Genomic DNA, 23,703 nt, shown 5'->3' on the forward strand with positions numbered 1-23,703 from the left:
AAATAATATACTACCTGGGTTATATTTAGATTACTGCCCCAGGGAATGGGTACTAAGGAGAAAACCACAAATCCCTGATAATAAAGTACATGGCCTATGGGAAAGTAGTCCTTGCCCCTTGTCATAATTAACTTACCCAGTTGCCAATTTGAAATCTACATAGTATAAGTGATCTCAATTTTAAAGCAGCTATAACTTTCTTATTGCTTGTCCGATTTCTTTCAAACTTTCACCATTCTGTTTAATTTATTTTTCTCCTTCCCAACACAACATTTTATGGCCAAGGCTGGATTCCCCTTTAACTTTATGAAACACCCACCAGGTCTGACTCATACTGTAAGCCCCCAGAATTAAGAACTTAAACTTTAAAGATACACACGTATAGAGAAGGTCTTGTCATGAATGGATTGCGGGAGACGCTACGTTTATCTCAATTCTGACAGCAGTTGAGAAATATTGATTTTTAATGTAGTAAATATACATAACCTTTAGTGTATACTGTAATCACCAAGATTATCTTAAACTAACTTTTATCATATCAACTGCACAGATAAATGCATGAATTGGACCACAATCACTTATGGTCAAGTCAACATTTCAAATATCTTTGAACATAGCTTGAATGTGAGAGCATCCAAGAAGTGCGGGGAATGTAATTTTCGTAAATAACTTGAAAAGAACTAAAATGCTCAAAATGATATTTCCTCAATTTTTCCATATCAGAAGTCTCTCTTTAAATGCCAACTACTCAATTACAAAGCTTCCTTTGGTACATTGAATGCTAATTACTGGTTTCTTAAATTTCCATTCAATTTGTTAAAAATATTTGACTTTTCTTTTAATCTTCAGATGGCACCGATGAGCATGATGTCAACCATGTCGATGCAGCCCGGCTGAATGTGCCACACCCCATCATCATCTGGTGGACTCCATTCACTGGACAGAGGGGCCAGATCACCAAGTGTGGCAACAACCAATGCTTCTTCACCATCGACCGCCACTTCCAGCATCATCCTAACACCAGTGCCTTCATGTTCTACGGCACCGACTTCAAGCCAGACGATGTCCCGGTGCCAAGAAAGCGGCAGCACGAGTGGGCGCTCTTCCACGAGGAGTCGCCGAAGAACAACTACATTCTGTCGCATCCGGAGTGCCTGACGCTCTTCAACCACACGGCTACGTTCAAGCGGGTCTCGGACTACCCTATCACCACACAGTACTTAAAGAGCATAGAGGATCTGGAGAGCCGGAAGTATTTAAAGACTCTGGAGGAGAAGAAACGGGCAGGGCTGGCCCCTGTCGCGTACGTCCAGAGTGACTGCAATCCACCATCAGATAGGGACAGCTACGTCAAAGAACTGATGAAGCACATCCATGTCGATTCCTATGGGGCTTGCCTCCACAACAAGCCTCTCCCACATGAACTCACAGACCCTCTGACCATGTTCAAGAGCAACTTTTTCGAGATAATGTCAAAGTACAAGTTCACACTTGCATTTGAGAATGCCCTGTGTGAAGACTATGTTACAGAAAAGTTATGGCGCCCACTCATATTGGGGTCGGTGCCTGTGTATCGTGGCTCACCCACTGTCCGGGACTGGCTACCTGATAACAACTCTGCTGTAGTCGTGGACGACTTCAGATCACCCAAAGAACTGGCAGATCGCCTGAAATATCTGGATGGCAATGATGAAGCTTATGAGAAACTGCTGAATTTCAAGAAAGTCGGTGTCACAAACCCTCATCTCCTTTCTGTAATGAAGGATCGGGAGTGGGGCGTGAACGACTATACCCAGCCAAATTTCATAGACGGCTTTGAGTGCCTTGTTTGCAATCGCTTACATGAAAACCTCAAGGCAAGAAGGGAAGGCAAATCTGAAACCCCACACATTGTTTCTCCAGACCATTACACCTGTCCAAGGCCTGTGGCATTCAGCCCTGAATCGTACAACTCAATTCACTTGTACGTCGAGTTATATGATGAGCATATTAAGAGAGCCAAAGCTCTTAGAGAGCTAATAGATGCCAAAGCTAACTTTACATCTGAGCAGTACTCGGCTCTGGTTTACAAATATCTAACAGGAGAAAGAAATTAAGTCATTAGTTACTTTTAAATGTGAAAATATTTTGTCTTCGGGGAGCCAGAGAGGTGATAAAAAGCCCATTCACATTTTTGAAGGGTTAAATTGTTATGTCCTTCTGACACTATTATATGTATGTTGATACTTTAATGGTGATGCCAAAGATTTTATAAATATTTCTAATATATTTGTAAATGATGTACTTTTTAGCGATTTACCTTATAACTCATTGCTCCTTTATGTTAAAAGGAATTTTAATTGGTTTGGACCAAGTCATCAAAACAGATAGAAAAGGCATCTAAAAAAGACTTCAAGTTTTACAGCTAGCAAGTTTTCCTTCATTTGTATGAGCTTTAAAGCTTCCCGAAGCCAAACGATTACCTCAGCATTGTTGGTGCAAAGATTCCAATATTTGGTGATAAAGAATAATCATTTGTTGCTTTAAAAACTGTCGAGAGTCAACTTCCATGGGGAATTTAATACCATTAGTATGTTTTGGGGTTCTGGGTTCATAAACAAGAATCGATAAGAAAAACACGAACACAAAACGCAGTCAGTTTGTGATAGCATTCAATCGCAATATTTTCCCCTCTCTTTGGCCATATTCTAAAAAAAGGTTGCAAAATTTTGTATTGTGGTACAATACCGTGGATTATGCACATTTCTTGCATTATCACGCTTCATTCAAGTTAGTGCCCTTAGCCAAAAGCGTGCATTTATAATTTGACTCTTCTTTATCTTCTTATGAATTAAGCATAATTATGTGTGAGAATCTGCATAGTCTATGGTTTTATACAATGGTATAATTGATACATGTACCTCTTTTGAGTATACAGGTCTTTGAGTGCATGATTCATGTACATTGTAGATCATTGGGTTTGACCCAGGAAGTGAAGGTCAATGTAATACATATCTGACCGTAGTAGAATCATGATCAATGAAGATGTCCATCATGTTCAATCAGCTATTAATCTCTGTGATTCTGCATAATTGCTTTTCAAAATGCACCTTAAATTATTTCATGTTTTGTTTTGAAAGGCGTTTGAATTGACAACCAATGTATTAAAAATTGATTGAATGCAACTTTGGCTTTGATCTAAATATCTTATAAAACTGTTTTTCTCAGGTAAAAACTGTTGAATGAATTCAGCCATAGAAGTTACGTTTATTATTATCAACATTTTGTTATAACATTGAGATACTAATGGTAACACCTTGCATTTTCACCTAACACATATGATAAAGTCATTGTCTCTAAACCTTTGCCAACAGCATGCAGGCAAATGAAAATTGGTATACGTGATGGATCAGAAATGATTTGCCGTGTCCTAATATGATCGAGCTCCACATATTTCCAGTTCTTTTCAAAGAGTCTGGTATTTGCCAAATACAATCGATTTTCACGACATCTGAAGGCAGTTGGCTTTTAATACAGAATCATATACAAAGCCAAGTAGCCAATCATAACTTCACATCCCAAAGTGGAATATGATATTAAACAGGTAGTATTTTCTATATATACAGTATATTTTTTTCATTCTAAGTAAGCAATAATATTATAAATGTAGAAAAAAGTTATTGGCGGGACTGAATCATAAAAAAAGATAGGTTTAGGCTTTTATAAGCCTTGGTGTTAAAAAGATTTTCTTTAATCAGATGAACTTCCACCAGGAAAACAATTACCTCAGCATTGCTGGTGCAAATATTCATGATGGTGATGATGAATATTTTAGATTTCTTATAGTTTTGAAATTGAATAAACTATAATAATAATATATATTGTATCTTTATAGCGCTTAATACATGGTTTTTCTAAACGCTTTACAAAGTGATTAAATAACATACATTATAATCAAACATTTAACAAACAAAAAAGGAAATGTACTGAGTAAAGAATTATCATATTACAAATTACAATTTAGGTAAACCAGCCTACTAAAGTTGGAAATACAAAATAATGATGATAAATATACTATGGCCCGTATTCTGAAGTCAGGTTTTAACTTAGACCATGGTCTAACTCTGTGCTGAAGTTATGGGAAGCCGAAAGTGTCAAAATTTTTATTAAGTTGTATGTTTCTTATATTTACTGTGCCCTTTCCTGATTCTTCAATGGTGAAGACAATTATATATTTATACTTCCTAGACAATTATGAATGATTTGAGAGCCAAATGAGCTGAAATATGATATCTCTGCTGTTAGTGATTTATGTAACAATTGGCTATCCATATTTAAACCACAACTTTAAACCTGAGTTTAAGTTTAACCTGACTTCAGAATACGGGCCTATGCCTTTACTACAAACTAGACAATCTATATACTTCTAACCAAACATTGGGATTTAAAATACCTGAAGGGGTGAAATGACTGACTATTCTCATTCATTTTCTGTTCAAGGCAAATGTTATTATGTGTTTGTCTTGGAACAATTTACATCAGCTGTTTTGCTTCTAACTAGGTCTGATCTTGAAGTAAATTTTAGGGGTCCTGTTTATGTTATGGTTTTTCACACAATCTTTCTGCAAGAGATTTTGCAGTTATAATGTACCAATTATATTGGTATTTTACAATGTTTAAAGATCACAGCCCATGTTCCTTTAATGGGCCCTTTTCTTTTTAAGCGATAATGCCATGATTTTATTTTTGCAGTCAATTTGTGCCAAAAATATGATCAGATTGTTATTTTACAATGTATTGAAGATATCACAACTCATGTCCCTTTATTTCCTTTTTCTTTCAATCAATCTCTCCAAGAGTTTTTTTTCCCAGACAAAATGTGCAAAAATAATATCAGATTGGTATTTTAAATGTCTTGAAGATATTTTGTAAATTTCTATCATAAAAATCGCAGCTCACGTTCCTTTATTTGACTCTCCTTTCAAATAATATTTTGTCTGTCTTTTCCAGGCAATAATATGTGCCAAAATCAGATATTCTGATTGGTGGTTTACAATGTCTTATTTCCAGCTTCAGTTCATCTATTTTGTTTTAATACTTTTGGTTTTTGAACTACCATTTCTTGAGATTGTTACAGGTACAATGTGCCAAACTTCATTCATATTTTGTTTTAACATGTTTATATTTTAACTACTTCTTCATTATATTCCAAAAAGCTTTATATCAGCATTTTTGTTCAAAAGAATTTGTGGTTGTTTTGTTTTATTTGATTTCATTTATCTTTAGTGACAGATATAAAATATGTATTTAAGAATTGTATCATTTTACAATCTTTGTGATCAGTCATTCAGCTATTTGTGTTGTATGAAACAATATGATGATCAACAATCACTCCAATGAAACTTAAAAGACTAGAGATGCAATTTTGAAAAATGGAGAACTATTTTCACAACTTCATTTTGTTACACAGTCTTAATTTGAAACTAATGTATTATGTGGACAATCACTGTTTATTATAAAAGTAGAAACTACTTTTATTTATATATTTTATCTGCTGACATTTCAGAATTGACATGGATGTGCTGCGTGGACAAGTGTAATAATAGTCCTTTTAACAATCAGTAATATTGTTTAATATGCAGTCCATTATAACATGCAAAGTGTATTTCATAGTGTGTAATATGATTTATCATGAGTACAATATGATTTGATGTCTCAATTTTGGCATTCTTTCAAAATGGATAACTCTGTAACTAATTCCTATGCAGATTTTTATTGATTGTCTTGTAATCTTTCAATGTGAAGTAAATAGAAGATTTTATACTCTAGTAGAAATAGATAACAACTCAAGTATTAACTCTTTTGTTATGTTCCGTTTTCAGCTGAAATCTTTTTATTTGTGCCATGTGTATAATTATGTGATTATTCCTGTCTGGATTCTGGATTAAAGGGGTGCTCCACCCTGAAATAAAGTTGATTCAGTAGAATGAATTATTCAAGCAGAATGGAGAAATTTCATCAAAATAATTTGAAAAATAAGAGAGTTTGATCATTTGTATCTAGTAATTTCTATATGCCAATGATTGAAATGGAAATGAAATATTTAAGGACTTAATCAGGTGGGGAAATCATAATAACTAAAAACTGGTTTAGGGTACTCTTGGATCAAAGGATCGTTACTTGTTCAGGGTCAAATTGAAAATCATTAGGCGAGCATGCATGGTATCCACCTTGTAATGCCAGTGCACCCCCCCCCCCCTCCTGGGAGCGATTTTTTGTTGTCAGTACTGGGGTCTGTTGCAGAAAGAGTTGCGTTTAAACGCAAGTCAACAAATCAATCGCAAGTAAAAAATGCGCGCTGTTGATTGGTTGAAAATCAAGTTACGCATGATTTTTAGAGTTGCGTTTGATTGCAACTCTTTCTGCAACGGGCCTCAGGTGTACCGGACACGAGAGGGCAGTATACTGTAGCTGTAACTCTTTCATGAATAAGTGTATAGGGTTTATTTAGTCAGACTATGCCTTATGTATTCATGGTGACATGAAAAGTTAGGATATCGCTTAATTTCTGAACCATCGATCAGCTCAATTCGTGTGGCTCAATCAGTAAGCCAATCCTGCATTTCGAGCTCATTGACACAGGTTTTAGTCTTGCCTAGAAATTTTTTTCAAAGAATTTTTTTTATTATTACAAATTGAGCAAGACTCTGAAAAAATAAAAGTCCAAGATTTGAAGTCTGATTCAAATTCTCCCAAACCGCCCTCTCGAGTCAGATGCTCAAATACTGAAAAACATTGCCTCTCGGCATGGTGAGGACCTGACTGCACTTGCATAGTTCACCTGGACCCCATCTTACAAAGAATTGTGATTGATCCGATCAACGACAACTATGGATGGCCAGCAACATCTAAAATGCAAATTTGTGCTAAATGTTTTCTAGATATGATGTATATGCATACATTCATCGTTCTCTTGAAGATTCGGTGTGATCTATTTGCAAATTTCTTGTAGGAAAAAATTATGGTATGGATGGATTTCCATACAGTTGAGACTAATTGGATCAATCGCAACTCTTTGTAAGACGGGGCCCTGATGTGTTAATGGATTGATATTGATTTTAATGTACCGTAACTAAAACAAGGCTGAATACATATAGCTGAAACAACTACTAGTATGTCATGCAATAGGCAGAAAAGTGATGATTTTTCGTAGGAAAGGTTTTTTTTAATAGAGCATCATTACTTCGTGAGTTTGGAGGGGGGGTGGGGGGTTGTTGAACAGAGAATATAATATTCTTTCTACTATGTCATTTTAGTAATGTGTGCTTCTGTGGTATAGATGTGAATGTATATTTATTTATGCATATTTTTCTATTATGTTCTTGACAGACTTTTAGAATAAAAGGTAATTATCTCTTCTAAAATTTGTTGATTGAACATTTGTTTTATTTTAGATTGTCATGAACGTATATGTAGGGTACATGGCACATGTGAGACATAGGTTATAAATAGTCAAATAAGTTGATAAGGGGGGGGGTCCTGCATTTCCTCTTTTAAGAACTTAACTTGTATACATTTATACCATAATATAGTTTGAAAATAAGATAGTTTGAAAAGAGTGAGAGAGAGAGGGGGGGGGGGGAGATCGAAAGAGTGCAAAGTAAAATCTACTGTATAAAATATAAACTTCCAGCAAAGCTGTTTTACTATTTATTAATTAATTCATTTAGTTATTAATTTATTTATTTTATTCATTTATTTATTCATTCATTTATTTATTCATTCATTTATTTATTTACTTATTTGTTTATTTATTTATCAATTCATTATTTTTTTAAATTCATTTATTTGATCTATTTTTTTTTCAGGGCAGGTGCCTTGAAACTATATGTATGGCTTAATTTTCCCCATATTTTCTGCACAGTCCTTGCCAAAATTCATATTTCTAAGGCATGATTAATGCGCACTGATTGTGTAAAGAGAAGGATTACAGCCTCTTTCATAGAAAGGAGTTGAGGAATTGTACGCGATACACCATATCTAGCCCCTCAAATTTTTTTGTATATAATTAAAACTCTTGTCCGTCCACATCTCGAATATTGTGCCGTGTCTTGGAATCGACGCTTTGTAAATGTTGACCGTAAAATTGAGGCGGTGGAGAGGAGAGCTACAAAAATGGTTCCTGGTATGTCTTCTCTAACCTACACTAAAAGGTTGAAAAAGCTTCAACTCTTCTCTCTTTACTACCGTCATAAGAGGGCTGATATGATTCATGTTAAAAGATACTCAATGGCTTAGATAGACTTAGCCCAGAATACTTTTTCGAAAGGTCCCATTATAATACAACCCGTGGTCACTCTTTGAAACTTATCAGTTACTTCAGCATATATTACTTTGATCCCGGCTGGGTCATGGAATGCCTTGCCGGAATCACTTATATCATAATCTGCACGTTATATTGTCTCTTTCAAAACTGGCTTAGATAAATTACATAAATTCTGACAAAGCAAACAGTTCAATGTACCATGACGACATCCACGTACACACGCATCATATTTATCAGTTTGCATTTTGTCCCGCATTTTGTTTACCATTATGACTTCGTCGACGACCAGGAGATCTACATGATTACCTCACTCCCGTATACCAGATGATGATGATGATGATGGAAATCATAGTGAAATATAATGATTACCGGTATTATAGATGGGACTCTATATATACCACAGGCCTATAGCATGCCATACACATAATTTCAAGTCCACTTTCTTATAATCACAAAACTTATTATAAAACATATGTTGAAAAATGTGGAATTTTATACAAATCAAGATCTATCTTGATAAATATCAATAGAAAGGAAGGAAATTACTTAGATCTAATACGAAAGTTTGAGAAAAGTTTTATTAGAAGGGGGCGTGGTCGATGGAGCAGTTTTCATTGGGTAAAGTTTTGCCAAGCATGCATGTGTGCCCTGAGCCAAACCGAGAAACCCGTCTAAATACCTAACAAGTTTGACCGTGCAAGCATATCCGGTAACCTCCGCAGTATTTTCTACGTGCGATTGCATTGCTTTGTAATGGAAAACTGGATGACCTCATACGCGTTCGTTGAGTGAAGGCCATTTAAAGCGTGTGCGATTTTCTCCATAGGAAATGCACGTGTAGATCAAGTGCGCGTACGTCAGCTAGCTTGCAACTTCTACCGGCGTCTTGCTCCATTGGTAAGGCCAAACTCCACACTTATTTTACTATTTTTGATATCCATTAATGAATATGATAACCACGTAACCGATTTTAATTAATCTAGAATAGTCAATGTCTCTAAGGTTCTCGAAATTTTCAGCTCATAATGTTATATTTTCGATGTAATAGCGTGAACATGATAGAAATTTTCATGTCGATTGAGATTCGCCATTGCACTGCACGTTTAATGTGCATGCTGAACAGAATCCAGGGGAAGAGCTCATTTTGGATTTTTGCGACAGCGACAGTCACCCAAGATTCCATTCCAAGTAAAAGGGACAGAAAGTATATATGGGGTTAGGGTGCCTGTTGCAAAAGGAACTCTCTCTGTATCTAGGCATATTTACTGATCAAATCATGATTTTTACCGTGATTTTGTGAACTGAATTTTTGGGTTCGGAATGAGCACAAAATTTTGCAACAAATCATGAACAAGTCAAGATCGGTCAATTGATGTGTTGATTGTTGGTCTTAAAAAGTATGAATAATTAACGTTAGATGAATAGATATGAGTGAGATAAAAAATAGATTTTGACAAAGAAATGTCGAGGACAGGTCAAGCCCGTGTCGGAAGTCGAGAAGAAAAATTCTTTAGAATTTAGAATTAGAAAGGACATGTCATGATTGAAGGCGAGGCTAGCCCACTCAAGGCCAGGGTCCATTACATGCCGCCGCGCACAGAAAAATCAAGCCATAGAAGTCGTGTGTTGTGGACACCAGAAGTGGGGTCGCAGCACGCGCGACCCACTGGTTAGAAATCCACTGCCAAACGCGGTTCATGGTGCGAGGTTAGTATACTAAACTTCGCAATACGTGACTGTGAGTGAGGCTAGCCAGGAGCCTGAGCTGAGGAGGCTCCTAACAGCGAGTAAAAATCATTTCAAGAACACTAAAGTATGCTTACTCTCCATGAAGCCAAGGATTGCGTCCCATTCATGTGCGTTTACCACGAAAAAACTGAAATTTTCACCCCCAAGATTTCTACTTCTAAAACTTAGTAAAAGATCTATATCTAGCCCTAAATCATGGAAATGGGATACAACTTAATTTCCGACATTGATTTCATTTTTAGACAAGAATTCATTAAAACAAGAAAAATATGAAAAGACAGGGAAAAATTGCCGCGATGTTAACGTCGCCATCTTGTTCTTTTTGTTCTTCACCAAGTCCAAGCCACATGACACATATCCTTGGATATGCGTCTGTAGCTGCTTGGCGAAGAACAATAAGATTTTGATTTGTGACGGCACATTCGAGCAACTCCATTTGTTGCATGATATGAATTTTTTTTTTTAATTTCTTTTAAATAGTGAAAACGATTTTATTTGAGGGGTGAATAGCGTCTATTTCATAAGACTCATCATTTCATATCCTTTAAAAAATATTTATCATGTTCCATTAAAATAATGTAATTTGAAGTTCATAACTCTCAATTCTCATATTTGATGGATTATCATAAAACTTTCACCAGGTTTTATTTTTTTTCTGTTTGTTAAATCCAATTTGTCAGGATGAACTTCCCTTTATTAATGTACTATAGCTGAGCAAAGCCCAGCCAATATAAGGTCTTCACGAACAAACTTTTATTTGATGTGGATGCTCATGAATCGAGTTGCAAGAATCACAAGAAAAAAAAATTGTTGAAATTTGCCATTAGCAAGTACCGTATGGGTACTAGTATTCAACCCGGCATAATTCAAAGATTTTGACATATTCCCCAAAATATTTAGAAATAGGGAATTTATCTTAATTTCACACCTTTGTTATTTCCAGGGTAATCTGTTGTCGAAGTTTTCTTTGTCAATCTGTCGACTGTATGCGCGGAGGATCGAATTATGCGGCGATGGCCTTTTGCACTGAATGGTACTAGTATTCAACCTAGTGAGGATTGATAGCAAATCTCAAAAGGGTTTAGATTGCCAAATTAGATCTAGATCTATGTAAATCTCTGGCTTTGATTAATTCCCTGTTTGGTCTCATCTCAAATGGTCTAGTCCATAGTCGGATGGGACAAGGGCAGATTGAGAGACAGGGCCATCTTTCATCGCTAGGTTGAATACTAGTGCCGACGGGTTGAATACTAGTACCAAAATCCGTCGCCGTATAATTCGATCGCCCGCGCACACAGTCAACTGGTTGAAGAAAAAAATAACGGAAAAAGAATAACCAGCATTTGCTCTTGGAAATAAGACGGGTCTGAAATTCAGGTAAATTCTATATTTCTATATATTTGAGGAAACTCTCCAAACGGGTTGAATACTAGTGCCCTTACGGTACCGGTAGTAGCCACGACCACTGAACTTCAACAAATTATTTTTCCTTTGATTCTTGCAAGCAGCATATACATACATGTATGATTCATGTTGTCCACATCCAAGTTGAGTGTTGTAAATGATGTTGGTTCAGCAATGGTGAAAATTTTTGTATCTTGTCGCTGTGGGAGACATCAAGAAGCAGGACTTCATGATTTTGTGATCCCATGTTAAATTACATGTTGATAACATGGAGTGCCAGAGACAGAGTTGCTCCTTCATTCGGTACAAATTGTTGATAATTCTGCAATTAAAAGTTGAGGGTAGAAAAAGCAATGAAATAGGAAGATGAATATACAATGATTTCCTTGGTACATTATTTGTCAATGATCTTCGTTAAGGAAGATAAACCAAGCATTCCATCAACATGTAAGTGTGGGTTAAAATTCTTGTTGAGTGTAGAAATTATCGCATGTTTGATATGATAATACCATCCTTAAAGCTCACTCTCTCGAGAGCAGCTCCCATGAAGGAGACTGGGTAACATGAAGCTGCACCCTTAAGAGATGCCTAGATAGGTTCAGTATTATCGGATTAATAACATTTGAAAAGGGAACTCAAGCTCTTGGGGCTTGAATTTCATTGTTTAGGACAAGACCACTTTTCACATTTCTATATTTCAGCACATATGGGGAAACCCCAAAACAAATCACAAGTCTCCAAAGTCAGTCAGAGGGGCACGAATGCCAGTAAAAATGACATTTAAAGCCATGGCCTTTAATGGCCTTGGATGAATAATTTGCCCTGTGCTCCAATGAGCTGTTGGGAGTTAACCTCTTTTTCAGTATTTTTGTATTAAAGAAAAGCAACAATGTGAGCTTTAAAGCAAATAACAAACCAGGAGCCACCTCAAGTCCCCAAATACTTGTACCTGACCAGATTCTTAACCCATAATGCATGATTCTCAGCAATGTACATGTAGTCTTGTAATGTAAACCCATATGAATAGTAGCTGCTAATTAACTACTGTTCTCATTGCATTCATACCACAATAATTATGTTACCAAAAAGTAGTTATATATAAACAATTGTTTTCCTGTAGAAAAATTTTAGTTCCTCTATTCAAATAAAATTAAAGGCTAATTTATTATCTGAATTAACTGAAAGGTACATGTACATATTGTGACTAGCTATTCATGCACACCGTCAATGACAGACACCACACACAGTTAACTCCCCTTTAATACAGGTATTTAAGTTTACCAGGAATAAAGGAACTGAATTATATAACACATTTTCTCTCTTCCTGTTGAGCCTACATGTACATAGGCCTGGCTACACGTACATCATAGTGAGTCGTAAAATCAGGTGCTATTTGAATTGCGCAATAATCACTTTAATTTCATCACCATTCAGACAGAAGATCTCTCTACTGTGTTTTTGTATTGTATAAAGAGAAGTTCTTCAAGCAGTTACATGTATGATAAGTCATTGACATTTTCAGAGGTCAGGAGGCTTCAATTTGCAAATTTGCCACAAATGTTTTTATTTTCATTTTGACATGCATAAAATGTACATCTGTTTATGACGCTTCTTCTGTACGATTGGAAGTTCTAATTGCGTAATCATCCTCCCTTAACTTCATGTTTTTTTTTCTTGTGACTCGCATGTATAATTGAGAGTGTACAGCATACCACAGCTCTGGTACATGTGTCAATGGTGCACTATGAAAAGAAACTAATTCTGTACACTCCTTACCGGCATTTAAAGAACCTAGTCTCTTTAATAGTGGATTTATTTTGAGAAAACAGTCCATATAACTGTTCAATATTGTGCATTAATAATTCTTTATTTTCCCTATGCATTGCTTGTTGGCCAACTAATTTCTAATGAATAAATGAAATGCTCTAGGCAATTCTTTTTTTAAATGTTAAACAATACCATTCCAAGTCCCAACTGCAAACTTATTTGTTCCTCTCTCATTAACAATTTATTGTGTTTTACACAGGAGAATTCAAAATTCTATTTTTCGTTTTCAATTGTTTGTGTGTATGTTTATTTTTCTTGAAGCGCCATGAGCTATATAAGTAGCCACCATTATTATGATTATTATGGGGCATAAACCACTGTACAGAAAATATGTTTGATAATAAATTTACATGAATGTTTGCACTCTTAATCTTTTCCCTCTGGAGCCGGATCGTTCCTGTTTAAAGCCTATGGGATTTACTGTGTTTGGTAATCAACCAGTTTAATAGCAAGTGTGTGTATTTTATTTATCCATCTTTCATTTTTGTAGCTCCAGCAACCACCAACATATAAATTCAAAAATGGCTGTCCCTTCTGCATATTGTGATCTTGGAAAGAGTGCCAGGGATATCTTTGGCAAGGGATTTGGTAAGCATATCTGACTTTTTTCTCAAGTATTTGAAGTGATTTACACCCTTACCCTTGTACATGTAAATCCGTCATAAATCAAATTAGGAGCAATTTAACATACATGTACATCATGATTTCCAGGATGGTGTCTCGTAAAGGTATTTGTGGAGTAACGCACAACTGTACAAATGGCTGGACCATGCTTTTGTGCCATCTGGTGTTTTAGAAAAATAAAATTGGGACTTATAAAAAAAACCTTCATCAAATTTTGACAAACATTTTGCATTCAAATTCTCAACACAAAATTGACCTACAAAGATTAACAAGAAGTCAAGAACATGATCCAGTCGTTTGAAAAGTCATGCAGTAAGTTATATGATCCCAAGTTTGAAGTAATTTTTCTTTTTTTATTTTTAAATCAATTTTAGCACTCTTTGTATTTATACAAATACAATACAAAGAGTGATAACAATTTATGAAAATAATTATAACTATTTTTATAAAATTTTTGATAGAAATTTGAACTCTTGTTCATGCAACAGAAATATATGCTGATTTGTTTCTTAACAGTTTATTATAGAAATATGAATTTGCTATTTATAAAGAGGATGTGAAGGAGTCAACACATTTTTTCCCTATTTTTTTCAGGCTTTGGATTTGTAAAGCTGGATGCTAAGACAACAACGAGCAATAATGTGGTAAGTTTCAATTCCAGTGCAAAATTTGTTATACGCTAGGTCATCACATCAAGATTTGATGAAGGGAGTGCACTTTGGGAGTGTGCTCTATTAGATAAGACTATCCTATGAATCATATTGAGGAAATCAAGATTAAATTATATTGTTTTAATCTTTGTGATATCAAATTATCAAATGAGCAATTTCATTTGACTCACATGTACATTTAGTTCCCCAACTGATGCAATATTTATGATGCAGTCACATTAAGGACACTGACTCCAAATCGACCAATGGTATGCAATCGGAAATGATGTTATGGCTTTGGTCAGTCTTGAGTTGGTTTCACCTCTGTGATTGGCATAACAGGAAATATTACATGACACAGTCAGTCATATAGAAATTACTGGAATATTTCTCCAACAACAAAAACGAAAAATATAAAAATAACCGTAAAAATAAAATACTATAGAAAGTGATTATTGAAAACATCTTGATTCTTTGAGGTTATGTTCATTATGCACACACTTGAAGGATAAGTTATCTTGCTTGTATTTCTATTTTAAAATTTAAGTAAACAAATTGTGCATTTATAGAAGTGTTCTCCAATTTAAATATATTTTCTGCAGGTAGGTTAGGAAATGTCCACAAGCATAGTGTTGCACAGACTTGCACTGGTTGGATACATTTACCCTGACATTCTTTCTTTTTTTTTTCCTCGTAGGGTTTCACTGTGTCATCGTCCTCAAATAACGATACAGGAAAGGTAGACTCCAGCCTTGAAACCAAGTATTCATGGAAAGAATATGGTATGTCTGCTTCTTAATTTCCCAAAATCCTGTAGCCTGTTTCATCAAAGTGCCGTAACTCCAGCTCGGCACCTTCTCTATGGAAAGCCAAGCAGGACAATACACTGATTATACAGAATGCAGACACATGGAATTGCATTTTGAAAGCACACTAGTGTTCTGTTCAGAGACGATAATTGTCCAGCTTGGCTCTATAGAAATGGTGTCGTGCATGACTTAAAATGCTTTCACAAAATAGGCCCCTGTGTTTGGTATTCTGTGACATTGCAATTGAAATTCATTTGCCAAAGTTATTTGAAATTTTGCCCATGTATGACACTGATGGATTTCCATAGAGTTACGATTGATCGGATCAATCGTAATTCTTTGTAAGACGGGGCCCAGGTAATATGTTACAGGGTGAAGTAAACTGGAGTGATTGAAAATTATGTTCATGAATATGGTACGTTGACATTGATAGGGGCAAGGATTTGTGGTTATCAAAACATGAAATGACTCTTTTTCGGTAACTTCACATTTCCTGTCCAGTAAAGGGCATTTAAGTATGTGAGGTACCCTTATGCATTGAAAATTGATAGATTCCCAGTGTGCACATTTCAGGCAGGAGGCGCATGTCTGTGGAATCAGTCTTTTGTTGATGATGTTGGTCTATGTACTGTTTCATTTATGTGTATGCACATCCGTGTTATGGCTCAATCTGTAGGTCTATCATTCAAGGAAAAGTGGGACACAGACAACAAGTTATCAACAGAAGTAACAATTGAGGACCAGATTGCACAGGGAGTTAAGCTCACACTAGACACAAGTTTCTCACCACAGACGGGGTAAGTTCCACTTTAGAATTGGAATGCCACAAGTCTATCATGGATACAAAAAATTCATTGATGTTTTTATCATGATATTCATCTTAAAGACCCCTAATCTTGAAAAGTACTGTATAGTGATACATATCAGAAGTTGTTCATTTATAGACAAGCATGTGATGAAGTAACTCTGAAGTGAATTTGAAAAATATTTGCCAGAACATATTTAAAAAAAATATTTTAATAACAAATCATCATTGCTTGAAAAATTCATGGAGTTGCTTAGATTCTAGGCAGATGCTGCAAATTTTGTCCTTGCTTTTAAAAGTTTTATGCTGTAATGCAAAACATAAACAATGCGTCTGATGTGGCAAGACTACAAATGGGTACTCAGGGAATAATTTTGCTTTACAAATTTGAATAGCATTTTTGGTCATAAGAGAAAAGCTCTCAACTAAGTAATGTACAGTCCTATGTAAAAATATGCTATACGAAAGACTTTATGCATAGCAGTCTTTCAAAAATGTAGAGCAAATTGCGATGCGATACCAGGAAAATTATTCAGTTACTGCAGAGCAAGCTCTGCCTAAACACCCCCAACTTGCTTTAGCTGTTTTCTTTTTATCAGCAAATGTCTGGTGGTGATTTCTTTTTTTACGTAAAACCTACACGGCATCGTGGATAAAAAGAAAACAACTAAGGCAAGACGAGGTTGTGTCAGCTGTGGTTGCTTCGCACCCTCTGTAGTATCACTGTTTCAGACATATTGCTTACGTTTAGCTTAATAGCAGAGATATTAGCCGCAGCCTCTACCTAAACTGGGCTATTCAATGAGTGTAGTATCAAAATGGAGAAAAATGGATGTCAAACATATAAAGGGGCAAGATCAGTTTATAAAATTGTCCTTATAATTCTCTCATTAATATTCATTTGTGATTTTTATGTACTTTCTTTTTTTGCAGTAAGAAGAGCGGTCAGATCAAGACGGCATACAAGAGGGACTACATCAACCTTACAGCAGACGTTGACTTTGACTTTGCAGGACCAACCATACACAGTACTGGTGTTGTAGGGTAAGTGTGAAATCTATCCCATTGTTAACCCGCTTGGGATTATTTCATTGCTAATTTAACCATAAATCTCCCGGGGTATTTTGATTCTTGTCATTCCGGGGGGGGGGGGGGGGCATTATGGCCCCCCTTAAGATCTCAGCCGCAGATTGCGCGATCACAACGAAAATTTGCATGATGGTAGAGAATGACGTAATCTACGCAGTTGCATTGGTAAATTTCACTGAATTCATATATTTTATATGAATTAATTATGTTAATTCATTCATGAAATCATACGTTTTGCTCTGATTCACTAAATAACGCTCTTAGAATGCTATTTTTTGGTGAAAATAATTCTTTATAGCATTCCTAACAATTGTGAATGAAAAACATTCTGGTACCAAGACCGATTTCATATGTATTTCATTGTTTTTTAAATTTCTTATGTATTTCTTTGTTTTTTTACTTTATGTTTTTTTATTGTTTTCGATGGAAATCGTTCCAGACTTAATTCTGATCATAAACAAGGCAAAATTAATTAAGTTTAATCAGTAAAAGTATTAATAATGATACATTTATGAATTTTGGCTAATACACAATCTGCTTGGATTTGTACATGAAATCACGTTTATGAGCAATTTGGGGTCTGACATGCACTTTCATAATGTTGCGTAATGTCGTAACCACGTACCCGGGCGTCACAAATTTGCGCGAGACTTGAAAGTAAAAAGTCAGTGAGCGGCGAGGTCAAAAAATTTTGAGCAGCTATATCGCGAAAATTGTCGAGGGGGCCATTATGGCCCCCCCCCCCGGAGAATTAGGTTTAAGAGCTGGCCATGATTTGTCATGATTCATGATTTCTTTTTAATCTTAAGCATTTATTGTGCTAGCAATATATTCCAATTTCAAGCGTTTAGGAATAGGGGTAGGAATGCAGGAGTGAGCATCATTGATTGTGCGCAATTAACACTGCTTCTCAGTTCACTATAAGGAGCTAGTCTGCAGGCACAGACCCTTGGTTTTCGCACTTCGCATAGTGCATAGTGCAGAGGCTGAAGTATTGAGACTAGATTCACCGTGTATTGTGGCTGGCTCTTACTTGACACAGACAGAGCCTTTAGTGTCTAGTCTTTACTCTAGACCTGTTATTTGTTAAAGTGTCAAATATGAGTCTGTGCTTGCAGACTAGTAAAGAGCTTTGGAGGGGGGTATGATCACCTAATCATTTTTCTCTATAAATTTGTGAAGAGAAAACCATGCATTTCTTGTGTGAATATTGAGCCCGAATTTTAAAAAGATATTGCCAGCATTTTTTCTGCATGATACATGGTCAAGAAGCTTGGGGGGGGGGGGCACAGGGTTCTCAGCCCATCAGGGAAATCGGGGAAAATTATTTTACTTTTTCCAGTCAGGGAAAAATGAGGGAATTTGATAAAAATATACCTCAAATCAGGGGAAAAAATGCCTCAAATGAGGGAAAAATCAGGGAATTTCGATCAGCCCAAAAGTCAAAGGCACGCCCAGACCACTGTATTTTGTTGCATATCAAAATAACATCCATTGAATGACTGGTTATGGTGATACTAATTAGTTTTACATTATTGTTTTTATACTGAAAATACATGTAATTCACTGCAATAACTTAGAGAACATGAGAAACTGGGAATGGGTTTAAATAATTATCAGGGATTTTTTTTTTTTTACAGCTGGGAACCCTGGGGCATGATGTTAAAGGGCACAGAAAGGGCATATTTGGGGGAGTAGGCGATTGATAAAGAGAATCTAAAGATCACTTGAGATGTGGACATCGTATCTAACAGCGTGATTAATCGCCGATATGAAAGAGCAATTCTGATTGGTTCCTAGTCTGTCTACTGAGCAAAATACACATGCAATAATGATCTTGATAGGCCATTTCATTTAGTGATTAATCGCTATTATAGGGCCCTGGACCCCATTACTATTAATAAGAAATTTGCAGTCGGCTGCACATTTACAATGATTGATTGGTTGATAGTAGATATGTGAACATGCAACAATCGGCCATTAGTATTTTACGAATGATAGTAAGTGTAAAATTCTTTTTCTTTCGTCTCATGAATTTGTATTTTTTTAAACAGGTATGAGGGATGGCTGGCTGGTTTCCAGGTTTCATTTGATACAGCTGAATCAAAACTGAAGAAGAGCAACTTTGCACTTGGTTACAAGACATCTGATTTCCAACTTCACACAGCAGTGTAAGTTACCTTTGTTATTTTGTCATTTTTGGGTTGAAAGAGAATAGTAGGAATGGATCAGGCAATCACTCTATCGCGTGTCCCAGAAAAGTGGAATTGCGGCTTTGAAGGTCAAGTCCATCCCAGAAAAATGTTTATTTGAATAAATAGAGAAAAATCAAACAAGCATAATGTTGAAAATTTCATCAGAATCGGATGTAAAATAAGAAAGTTATGAGTAAAATATGACATTTTAAAGTGACGCTTATTTTTCACAAAACAGTGATGTGCACAACTCTGTGACATGCAAATGAGACAGTCGATGATGTCCCTCACTCACTATTTCTTTTGTTATTATTATTATACAATATTTCATTTTTACAAATTTGACAATAAGGACCAACTTGATTGAACCATATAGTATTAAACAATGCAAACTGCACATGTTCAGGGAGGAATTAATCGTTGTTTCACACGACAACAGGGAGAAAATTGGAATATTTCATATTAAAAAATAGGAATATTTCATATAATAAAATACAAAAGAAATAGTGAGTGAGTGATGTCATCAGTCTCCTCATTTGCATACCAACAAGGATGTGAATATAACTGTTTTGTGAAATTAAGCGAAACTTTAAAACGTCATGACTTTCTTATTTTATATCTGATTTTGATGAAATTTTCAGTGTTATGCTTGTTGGATTTTTCTCTTTTTATTCAAATCTATTTTTTGTTGGGGTGGACTTGTCCTTTAAGTAATTTGCCTCCTAAGAGGGTTGTTTATTGCATTGTTTGTTTAAAGCATATTCTAACAAAGAATATGATACCCAAATCATTGATATTGGTGAAGAGGTGAATATCTTGTCTGTCCCTTACATCTGGCAGTTGTCATATATTTGTTTGTTTGTAGGTCATTGTCAAGCTGTGAATATAATTTTGATATTGGGGGGGGGGGGATGGGGTATTTGTGAAGAGATGTGAAATATTTTTTTGAATTAATGAATGGATTTGATTTGAATTAGAATACCTTCCTCACACCCACAGTAACGAGGGATCCGACTTCAGCGGTTCCATCTACCAGAAGGTCAACGACAACCTCCAGACGGCCATCAATGTTGGCTGGGCATCCACCACCAACACCACCCGCTTTGCCCTTGGCGCCAAATACGTGCTGGACTCTGATGCTTACCTCAACGCCAAGGTCAGCAACACCAGCCAGGTCGGACTTGGATACACACAAACCCTAAGGCCAGGTAAGGAATTGTGATTTTCATTCAGCTAGATATTACGGCAATTCCGTCAAGTGCAGTTAAACTTGCATACCTGTTCCTATTTTGGAGGAAATATTAATTTAAACCATGTGTTCCTAGTTCTGTGAACAATTTTCTGTCATATTGATTTTGAAATATAAGTATGTTCCTATTTCTGGAAATTCATTATTAATTTGTTCCTAGTAGATAAAGAGGCTTTAATAGGAGGAAATTATAATTTGTAAACAAATTTTCGGCATTACTCTTATGTGTTTAAGATTGCATGCTTGATGGCGCGATAGCTCAGTCGGTAGAGCGGGGGTTTCGGATTCCGGTGACCCGGGTTCGATTCCCAAGTGGTGCGCTATTACCCTTTGGTAAGGCATTTATCCTCATTACCAGGTCCCTCAGAGAGGACCCTAAGCCGTTGGTCACCTGGTTGCTTGCTCACAGGCATTCGTGCTTTCTTAGCAGTCAGGTAAAAAAACTCGGTATAACTCGGTATCTGTAATGAAAGCCTCTTTATCTACTATCTGTTGTCCACGGCGGACTGTATTTGCATATTAATGAGTCAGAAAGAAGAGGATTGAGGGTATTTGAATTCCAGTTCATTGTGATTTAGCCATGAACCAGAAGAGCCTGGTGGTTAAGTCGCTGCCCCGAAAGCAGTAGATGGCAGGTTTGAATCCCACTGGTTCCAATTTTTTCTGATTTATGATTTTCATTACAGATCGGGCATGCAATCTTAAACACATAGGAGTAATGCCGAAAATTTGTTCTTATTCCTTGGCTGTCAGGGTTGGCCAGATTGTCCGATTTCCACTTTATGTATTTAATTTGCACTTGTCAAATGAAAACTTGGGTTCATAAATAAGACATGTAATCATAGACCAAGTGGATATTGGATGGAATGAGTATAGCCAAATTGGAAATTAGACAAAATGGTAAGTTGGCCAAATGGCTATTTTACCAAATATGGTTAGTAGACGTACTGCCTGTAGACCAAGTGGTAATTTACTAGGATTAAAATTTACCCAGTAACCCTTTTATCATGAATTATATCCTTTTTCCTTCCTTTATTTGAAATGAGACCAAATGGAAAGTGAAGTGGTAGTAGACCAAATGGCAAGGTACTCTTACCATTCTGTCATGAATTCCTTTATGTATTCTTCCTTTGTCGCAGGAGTAAAGATGACCCTTTCAACCCTCATCGATGGAAAGAGCCTGAACCAAGGCGGACACAAACTCGGTGTGGGACTCGACCTTGAGGCGTAATATCCGCTTACCTCGCCAATTTAACCACCATGTATTTAACAAGACAGATTGATGTATCAAAAGAGTGTAAGAAAAGATGTGATCTATGGTTCCCCTTCGCATGGGCAAGGAGAGAGGTCGTCATTGCAATGAGTGTAGTAACTTTAAGATGAATGAGCAGGGAATGGTATGTTTGCAATACAAGACAGGAGGAGGAAAAAAAAACATTGTTTGTACTCTCCCCTATAAACGGCAATCCCCCACTTTGAAATGCCAGGCAAAAAATGATCACCCCCCCCCCCCCCCATCCTAACTTCTTCCCTTCTCTTCTCGCGGGGCTTTCGCACATTTCTTTTTCAAATGGACTTGAAAGGTGATTAGGGTCATTGCTTGATTATGTGCTAAAAATGACCACATTCTAAACACTCTTGCGAAGGTTGTAAATGTGTGATTGGATTAACCAGAGTAAAAATCTATATATATATTATGATTATATGCACTGAAGATTGATTGTACGTAGTTATTTGATACTTTCCTGATGAGTATTCTTAATTTGAATGTTGTGCACTTTGTTGCAATTCATTCATCAGAATTTTAAACCGCCATTAGAAGGAATTATCATACCCCCCCCATGGTAATTAGCAATCTTAATCTATGTAAACTCATCCCTTTATAGTGGTATAATAATCCTGTTCTAGAAATTAATAATAAACTATATCGTTGACATGTTACTGTTGACATCTGTGTGTATGTAGTAAAGGTAATGGCTTTCTTTTTTGTAGTTTGAAGGTTCTAAATTTTCCTTGTGTATTATATAGTGATATTTTGTGGAATTCAGATTGGTCATTGTTTGTCATACACTATTCCGTTCTTGGCAGTGGGGGTATTGCAAAAATTCGGGAATGATATTAACCAATCACTTGAATATATGTGTTACCATGCACTGCTGCATATCTATATATATATTTTTTCCATGATGCGAGCTCTAATTGAACATGCTGCCGTGCTGTGTGTCTAAACGGCAGCCTCTTCCGTTAGAGGTCTTTAAAATTAAAGATGTGCGATGTTGAACCCTACAACATGATGTGTGTATGCAATGCTTTATTTACATGAAGAAAAAAAAACTGGTAAAGTGATGTAGTGAAATGACCGACTTGACTTACCGACTGTTCGTGGGAATAAAGTCTCTGAATAATTTAACATGTCCTGTGCATCGTGATTTATTTTTGTGTGTATAATCTAAATTCTACAATAGATTCTGCCTATTAGATTCAACCTTTCATAAGTCACTTTCAGACCAGAAAATGCACACATATCGGGTGGTGTTCCATAAAGTCTTTCTTAAGTTATGAGCGACTTTAAGAACGACTGGTGATACATTCTTACTTGCTAATTGGCCACCAGTGAAAATTTTTTGTGTACCATTTACCACAAGAAAGGATCAGTTGTTAAGTCGCTCGTAACTTTCGAACAGCTTTATGAAACACCCACCTGATTGGTTCACATCATCTGAAGGCCACTGCACACCTTACGACCCGACTGGTCTACGACTTGCTTGCAACTTGGTGAGGGGAGATGTGACGTCACAACTCTTGTCAGTTTGAGAGTCGCAGACCGATCAGAGACAAATTGTAAGGATTTGACATGTTGAATCCTTACAACTGGATCGCAAGCTCAATCCATTTTCCAGCCAATCAGACAGAATACCGACACATGATGCACATACGCAGTAGTAAGCGTCATTTTCTCAGTAGTTATGGCAAAAAACAAAAGGCTCATGCGCGAGT

General features: G+C 36.2%; 2 protein-coding genes across 2 annotated transcripts; both read left to right on the plus strand.

Moving 5' to 3' along the window:
• Nucleotides 1-842: 842 nt before the first annotated feature.
• Nucleotides 843-3,937, plus strand: LOC129282267 (alpha-(1,3)-fucosyltransferase 10-like; the record flags this gene model as incomplete). Its single annotated transcript, XM_054918197.2, has 1 exon — nt 843-3,937. A coding segment is annotated over one exon (1,254 nt), but the record flags the coding sequence as incomplete, so codon positions are not given.
• A 5,052-nt stretch (nt 3,938-8,989) lies between these two features.
• Nucleotides 8,990-23,116, plus strand: LOC129281150 (voltage-dependent anion-selective channel protein 2-like). Its single transcript, XM_054917091.2, has 9 exons — nt 8,990-9,202; nt 13,776-13,873; nt 14,504-14,553; nt 15,257-15,341; nt 16,045-16,165; nt 17,107-17,217; nt 19,317-19,433; nt 20,457-20,665; nt 21,846-23,116. The coding sequence occupies exons 2-9, from the start codon at nt 13,807-13,809 to the stop codon at nt 21,935-21,937; spliced, it is 852 nt and encodes a 283-aa protein (XP_054773066.2). The 5' UTR covers nt 8,990-9,202; nt 13,776-13,806; the 3' UTR covers nt 21,938-23,116.
• The last annotated feature ends 587 nt before the right edge of the window (nt 23,117-23,703 follow it).

The sequence above is a fragment of the Lytechinus pictus genome, chromosome 18 (genome assembly GCF_037042905.1).
Source record: "Lytechinus pictus isolate F3 Inbred chromosome 18, Lp3.0, whole genome shotgun sequence".
NCBI classification, from domain to species: Eukaryota; Metazoa; Echinodermata; class Echinoidea; order Temnopleuroida; family Toxopneustidae; genus Lytechinus; species Lytechinus pictus.